This window comes from Sinocyclocheilus grahami, unplaced genomic scaffold (genome assembly GCF_001515645.1).
Source record: "Sinocyclocheilus grahami isolate Dianchi unplaced genomic scaffold, SAMN03320097.WGS_v1.1 scaffold89.1, whole genome shotgun sequence".
NCBI lineage: Eukaryota > Metazoa > Chordata > Actinopteri > Cypriniformes > Cyprinidae > Sinocyclocheilus > Sinocyclocheilus grahami.
In genome coordinates, this window is record NW_015505268.1 from 824,748 (window position 1) to 833,250 (window position 8,503).

Consider the following 8,503-nt stretch of genomic DNA (forward strand, 5'->3'; position numbering starts at 1 on the left):
CCCATCCTCCAAAACACCAGCCATCCATGGCCACTACCTGCATGCCACGCTTGTCTCAGATGTCTGTTATTTATTTATTTACATATGTTTTTTAATGTATAGATGTGTATATGTCTCAGCTAATTTGTGATGCATTAAAAAGGTGAGACGCATAGTGCAGCCCAGGCCAGGGACCCAGCTCACCCACACGGCCCACTTACCCTTTGTATGTGTCTCCCTTTTTTTTTTTTATAGAATATATATATGTACACACATATACACACACATACATACATACATACACACATGCCAAGCATTTTACTAGGTGTGCATGTATTTTAGCTAATATGTGATGCATATTACGAGGCATGCATGTCAGAACCAGCTAAGGTGAGAGATCCTGGAAGAAAGAGCTCAGAGAGACGGCGGGTAGAAATGCCTCATGCCCCACATCATCTCCTCCCACCCATATTTCAACTCCACCATACCAAATACGGACCGGGATGTCACTGGGGACCAGAGGCAGGAAGAGAAAAAAAATAATAATATAAAAAACAAATATATATAAAAAATTATTACACATATGAGTATAACATTTTCTTAAGCATTTTCTTATTAGTGCTTTCTTATCTGTGTTGTCCTCCTCCCTTCCCCAAAATTCTCAATTATTAATATTCAAATACATATAGTATAATAATATAAAAAACAAATATATATAAAAAATTATTACACATATGAGTATAACATTTTCTTAAGCATTTTCTTATTAGTGCTTTCTTATCTGTGTTGTCCTCCTCCCTTCCCCAAAATTCTCAATTATTAATATTCAAATACATATAGTAAATACATAAATAAATGAGTAAATAATTAAGTAAGTGAATGACTGAAAGGAGAGGAGTAAAAAGAAAACAAATGTGTAGATTGCATATGTACATATAAACCATATTCGGTGGTATTATTATAATAGAGATAAAATATATCATAATAAAACTATACATTATATCAATAATATACATCAGTACATGTGTACATATATACACATACATAAACATATCCACATGCATACTGTATATCTACTCATAGTTTCTGATGTATATTAAGGTAAGTCAGAAATGGATTCCAGATGTCTGTGAATATAAATATATTTTTCTCTGTTTGTGTATGTTATTTTTTCTAATGCAATATATTCTATAAGAAGGTTAGTCCAGTAGTTGATATGTATAAATTTTTGTGATTTCCAGTTTAACAGAATTATTTTTTTGGCGATAGTTAGAGAGATGAGGAGTGGATTTTTGTATTTAATCGGAAGATTATCAATTTCTGTAGTATTACCCAGTAAACAAAGTGCTAGGAATCCTACAGCCCATAATGATGGAAAGTTTATCGGTCACTAATATCCAAAATGAGCAAACAGTTGGCAGATCCATGTGGCATGCAAATAGTCATCGGTGCTGCCCAGTGTGCATTGTGAGCATATATTTGTGTCGCTTAGACCCATTTAAAAAAATTTCCTTTGAGTGATGCGAGTCCTGTGAATTATCTTGTACTGTATTAGTTGTGGTTTGTATTGCTAGTCATAGAAAATATATTACTACAGATTTCTTTCCAGAAGTCGCTGTTGGGGGTGAAAGCCAAGTCATTTTCCCATTTAGCAATTGGTAAAGTTTTTGTTGTATTGGTATTTAATAAGTTTATAGAGTTTGGATATTAATTTTTTAGATTTGGTGAGTTTCAATATCTCTTCCATCAACTGAGGAGGGATGCAGTGGGTTATTTATTACATTCATCTTGGATTTGATTATGCATTTTATTTGTTAATACTGGAGATACTGTTCTGGCCCTGCACTTTTTGAGTAAGAATTATGTTGCTTAACTTTTATTCTTGACTTGATGACCTGTTTGGGTTTATGCTTAGGTTTGTTGATGACATTATTTAATTTAGCAGATGCTTTTAACAGGAACGATACATCCTAAGGAAGAAGTAACATAAATGTGCTTTCTTGACAGCCAGGACCTAAATTTAACACTTGTAAATCACAAAAATCATATTTTATTTATTTTTTGACTTGTTACTTTTTTAGAAACTCTATTGCAAACATAATTAACATTGGTGAGTTTCAATATCTCTTCCATCAACTGAGAGGGATGCAGTGGGTTATTTATTACATTCATCTTGGATTTGATTATGCATTTTATTTGTTAATACTGGAGATACTGTTCTGGCCCTGCACTTTTTGAGTAAGAATTATGTTGCTTAACTTTTATTCTTGACTTGATGACCTGTTTGGGTTTATGCTTAGGTTTGTTGATGACATTATTTAATTTAGCAGATGCTTTTAACAGGAACGATACATCCTAAGGAAGAAGTAACATAAATGTGCTTTCTTGACAGCCAGGACCTAAATTTAACACTTGTAAATCACAAAAATCATATTTTATTTATTTTTTGACTTGTTACTTTTTTAGAAACTCTATTGCAAACATAATTAACAGTCTAAATCAAATTATAGTAATAATACTTCAGTGACGTATAGTAGCATTGAAAGACGTTTCTTATGCTCATCAAGGCTGCATTTATTTGATCAAAAATACAGTAATATTGTGAAATATTATTGCAATGTAAAGTGAAATATTATTGCAATGTAAAGTAATGGTTTTCTAATTGTATATTTTAAAATGTTATTCCTGTGATGGCAAAGCTGAATTTTCAGCATCATTACTCCAGTCTTCAGTGTTACATGAAACTTCAGAAATCATTCTAATATGCTGCTTAAGAAATATTTCTTATCCTGCACGGCTTTATATTTTGTTAAACAATTTATTATTTTTTCTTAGGAATCTTTGAGTATAAAGTTAAAAAGAACAGCATTTATTTGAAGTATATATTTTTTTACATTAAGAAATGTTTATACGGTTTCCTTGCTGAATAAAAGTATCCATATCTTAAAAAAAAAGATCATTCTAACCCCAACCTTTTGAATGGTACTGTAAAGTGATTCAAATCAAAGATGTACAAAATGTCAGCTAAAAAAATCGGTTGTCGCTCACATGTTCTCTCAGCATCGTTTATCTGGGATGCCGCAAAATATCTATTTTTGATTAATGCAAATTTTAAGCGGTGTTCAAATTTACAGGGTTCCTACGAGGTTCAAGAGATTCAGTTCATTTTACAAGATTTGGAATGCCCTGCAATGTCATCAAACACTGATGAAATCACATACTTGTGTATATAAATATAGTATACATTTAAATATGATTACAAATCTTTTCATTTATTGAAAATTAATTACCTCTAATTGCTTCTCTGCTAAACCTGTTAAATGACAACAAATCAATTTCATTGAGAGTTTCTAGGTGACGTGAGTGACAGCAATCATTAATGATGCAAAGTTTTATACAAAATAGTACAGTACAGGTCTAACAAAGCAACAAGAAGACTGTGAGAGCCTTGATTAGAGATTGAAAGATCATTTAACCAGTTTAGGTTTAGTACCTGAAATATCATGTTTTTACATGTGTAAGTATTTTGTGAGGCTCTACGTGGTATCTGATATTTAGTTTGAGCCTGGAAGGTAATTGTTGAATGTTCTTGTCACAGTCTCTCTTGCTTTTGTCTGTTCAGGTGAGTATCTGTCTGGAGTGTAACAGCAGTAAGCTCAGAGGACTCAAGCGGAAGTGGATTCGTTGTTCGGCTCAGGCGACGGTTCTCCACCTCAAGAAGTTCATCGCGAAGAAGCTAAACCTGACATCTTTCAATGAGGTATGTGATCCGCCAGACCTGGAGCTCCCTCATGCTAAGAGCGAAGTTCAAAATGAAACCCATAATCTTCCTTTTCCCTCAGTTGAAGTTGACTCGTTAGAGACCTTTGCCACCATGTCGGCCGGCATCGGCATTCCCTTCATGACAAAGACTCTTGCGTGAGTCACCATGCGCATTTCAAAGCTTCTCCGCGCTGTCACGATTCCCATAAAGCTTTCAGCATGCCTCATATTTTCAGAGACAAATAATAGCCTGTAATATCATTTGCTCTCTGTCATGTATCTCGCAGCCTGCCAACATCTCATAGTACAATTTAACACAAAACTTGACTAATTATTGTTGCTCCATCCCCCTTTTTTCCCTCCTTTGTGTTAGAAATGTGTGGGCTATTCCACTGCACACATCCGTCAAAAACTTTCCCCCGCAATAATACTGTCAGATGCCTGTTGTTCTCGGCGAGTATCGAGAGTTATAGCTGCCAACAGCACAATACCGCTCTGAGCCAGATAAAAAAATACAACTCCGAAATGGTAGCAGTTTGTGTAGCGGCTCTGTTTGAAGTGTAGGAGAAAAGCAAAATCTTTGAAGAACTAAATCCTAATAAGCATCAAAAGTTTCATTGTTTCACTGTCAGACGTTTCTGTCTCTGAACATCCCTGGCTCACATCCTAGATGACTTTAAAGGGATAGTTCACCCAAAAATTAAAATTCTGTCATCAATCTCTTCCGCGTCACCCTGGTGCCATTTTGGAGAGTATCCACTGAATGCAAACAGTGTATGCGGTTCTGTGTCAGGATACGTTGTTTTCGTTCAAATCAAAGCGTAAACAACGTAGAAAACGTGACGCAGCTGACACAGAATAGCATACGCTGTTTACGTTCAGTGAATATTCTCCAAAATGGCACCAGGGGGACACGGAGACGAATTGTTGAGTAAAGTCGTTATTTTTGTTTTCTCTGCGTACAAAAAGTATTCTCGTAGCTTTGTAAAATTACGGTTGAACCCCTGATGCCACATGCATTAATTTACCGATCTCCTTGCTACGTTTCTGGACCTTGATCGTGGTAATTGTATTGCTGTCTATGGGAGGGTCAGAGAGCTCTCAAATTTCATCAAAAATATCTTAATTTGTGTTCCAAAGATGAACGGAGATCTTACGGGAGTGACAGAATTTTAATTTTTGGGTGAACTAACCCTTTAAACGCTGAATAGTACTGTGAGCTCATGGCCTCCAGCAGGTGTTGCTGTGGTCTTGCGAGCCAAAACACACAGACCCAGGCACTGGTGTTTCACTGCGCACTATTCCAGAGAGAGCGGCATCCCTTATACTGTGATACACATAATCCTTTGGGCGGTTATGGCTGCTCTTGTGCATTAAAGGTTTTGCGTCTTTTGCTTTGGCTTGAATAATAGGTGGAACTGAATGTTTTGAGTGTACAAAGGACTGTCACTTTTCTGTAAAGCACCATAAAATCCCACCTGTCCGCTGAGACGTTCGTACACAATTGATTATGCGGTTTTCTGGAATACTTTTTTCTGATTGGTCAGTTGCAGCGTTCTCTGGTCATATTTTTGTATATATAGCTTTTAAACTGTACATTTGAGCAATGTCCTAATTATGTTCTACATAGCTGTTACTAAAATATTTTTATATTGTAACTTTGATTAAAAAAATCACTCATATGATTAATAAATAATGTATATAGAGCGAAAGAGGGTTTATTTATTTATTTGGTGATTAGCTGTGAAATATGTTGGAATATCTGTGCAAAACTAGCCTAGATGTTTTAAAACTTAGCTGGACTGTGGGGTGTAAGATCTCGCAATGCATTTTTAGTGTTTTTAACTTGACACATCATCTTAAAAACTTAACATTTAAGTCATGAAAATGTTCGTGTCCGACAGTAATTGCCTAAATGTTAACTTGAGGCAGTGAACTCAATTTGATTGCTGTAATGTTGTGCTAAAGTTGTAAGCATGCTGAAACCTTCTCCATGAAGTCTGAGGTTGCTAAAAATGTGAAAACTTAAAAATAATCCAAATAAACTCATTAGGAATCATTCAGGATGGCTAACTGGTCATCGAGCAGCAGACTATTTGACCATCCCAACCATCCCTAATAAGGGTTCCATTCAGTTTATTGTGTGATAATGAGCAGCTGACTTATTTAAAGGTGCTGTATGTAATTTTTTGACTACAAAAGCATAAAAATACCATAATGTGTTTGCAGATATTTAATAAACATGCTAAATTCACACATTTGTTTGTCCGTAAAACAACATTAGAGCGAGTTATTCTGCTTTGAAATGTACGCTCCGTGTCGGAATGTTTTGGTCTGTGTGACTCCGCCCACTGCGAGTGTAACCAATAGTATTGCGACAGGGTTGCCAGTTTGTGGTAAACGCAGTGTATCGCAGCCATTAAAACCAGCAAACGAACTGGGTCAAAGATTGCAGATTGTACCCAACCTAAAAAGCCTCTGCATCTATCGAAAAAGCGGAATATTAAACACAAATTCATGACCTTAAACTGTAAGGCTCGTTGGCTAACGTTGACTTGTTCCTTGTTGCATCTTGCAACCTATGTGAGCGTCGAGTCTGAGGAAGAGGGTGCGGGAGAAACAACACACTTCAATATTTTGAATTTGGACTGCAGTACCCGTTTTAACTGCTAGCTGTCAATATTACATACTGCACCTTTAATGGTACTGCAGGACAACGGAAAGAATAGTTTTGTTTAGTCTTTTCTCGTATACTGTATTTTTGGGGCTTGTTTGCTATATTTGTGTGCTTATTTTCAGCTGGACATCTTATGCAATGAAGAAATCTTGGGCAAGGACCATACTTTGAAATTTGTTGTGGTAACAAGATGGAGATTTAAGGTAATTAATGATAAACTTGTGTGAATGTATGCTTGTCGTAGATTAGCTTGGGTTTATTCTACCCATTTGCCATACTGATGTGCATGTCACTTTCTATACATGCATGGATAATTTGCATAATTTGCATGCATGCATAATCAAACACAGCATGTGAAGATATTAAATTGTCTTTGTGTCATCTTGACCAGTATTATATATTCCGCTCTTCCATCTCAAGTAATGTTCATTCAACAGCAAGTCAGAAATTGACATTTTGATGCAGAGATGTTTTTTTTTTTTTTAAAGGTTGCATATCTAATTCTGCTTCCCTGAAATGCCATTGCAAAAACAATAGATGCACTTGACTTTCTGTGCCTTTGTTTCCATTCTAGTGGCTGTATGACTTTCAGTCACATGAATGCTTGTGTGTTTTGTGTGCGTTCCAGAAATCCCCCCTCCTCCTTCATTACAGACCCAAAATGGATCTGCTGTAGTTGGACAAAAACGCTTGGTTGTTTTGGCCCAGTGGCTGAGGACTGTGCTACGTGCTATATATGCAGAGGCCATCAATGCCCACACCAAACAAACACCCGTCAACACCGATACGAGCCAGCAAACAACAAAACCAGCACAGCCACGGCAACACTGGCGACTTTTGGGAACAACCGCTTTTCTCTGTTTGTTCGTCCGCTATATGTCCTATATATGTGAAAAATTGAGAGAAAGCATATATTTATACTTTTGTATAGATGAGTGGAACCAAGACCCTATTGGTGCGCTGTTTACACTATTAAAACAAAAAAAGACAAAAAAAAAGGTCATGAGAAAAGGTTTAACATTTTTTGTACCATTGAACTTTTTTCCCAATTCAATTATGGGCAAAAAGATGGTGCTCGGTGTCTGCCGTCCTCCGTGGAAGTGTCCACTTTTACACTGCTAACCAGAAGAGAGAAGGCATTTCAAACTGGCCGCTCTCTCTCAGGTCCTACCTAACACTTCTCGGGAGCGCAGAGCCTTTCTAAACTTATATAAAGCAGTTTATATGAGTGTATTATTTCAGAGCGGTTTCTTTCTTTACTTTTCGGCGTCGCTACGAGTGGAATTGTGAATAGGCAAATTTATGTGTAGTATTTATGTTCTATTTACCAATATTGTATATAAAAGTTGTTGGTGGTGAGAAGGGATGAAAGATGTAATGAAAGTGTGTGTGAAAGACTAAAAGGCAAGAAAAATAGAGGCCGATTAGAGTGGTTTTCCAAAAGTGCTATATTTTGGCCTGTGTTTATGTGGCTACATGGAAAAGACATAAATATTCAGCTAAATTCAAGGCAGATTCCAAATTGGTTGAATCTCACTAAATATTTTTCACCCCAAAATCAAAAGAAAAAAAAAAGAAATTGTATTTTGCCTAAAGGAAATGAAGCTTGGGACTACTAAGATTTGTTTTTGCCATTATTTTCAGGACAATTACGCAAATCCCCTGCCCGAATTCAGACATTATCATAATGCATCTGTATGTTTTATGTTTTTGTGATTTTCATTTTTCTCAATACAGATTTGCATTACTGTAATACAGTAAAAAGTGTATTACAGTAAAAAAATGCAGCTTTTTATCATTATTTACAGCACACCTTAAAGTCAGAACATTGTATGCGTTTGTGATATATAAATACAATTTTAAAATCACATTTTTACATTTTTGTAGGATTTTAAAAAACAATTTTTTTTTTATTTGCATTGCGGTAATGAGCAGTTTTGTAGATTATTTATTAAGAAAATGTCACGATGCAAAAAAGTTTTAATGGTCATAAAAACAATCTACTTTTTCTTAAATATAATTTAATAAATGAATTTAGATAATTATAATTATTATTTTATAAATTATTTTACAAAAGATATATAA

General features: G+C 35.4%; 1 protein-coding gene across 1 annotated transcript in view; it reads left to right on the forward strand.

Moving 5' to 3' along the window:
- Window positions 1–8,137, forward strand: part of LOC107587068 (polycomb group RING finger protein 3-like) — a 24,767-nt gene extending 16,630 nt beyond the window's left edge. Inside the window, exons 7-9 of the mRNA XM_016274680.1 lie at window positions 3,602–3,739; window positions 6,541–6,621; window positions 7,047–8,137. Of these exons, the coding sequence (XP_016130166.1) occupies window positions 3,602–3,739; window positions 6,541–6,621; window positions 7,047–7,094 (267 nt within the window). The 3' untranslated portion in view covers window positions 7,095–8,137. The remainder of the gene's footprint in view (window positions 1–3,601; window positions 3,740–6,540; window positions 6,622–7,046) is intronic.
- The last annotated feature ends 366 nt before the right edge of the window (window positions 8,138–8,503 follow it).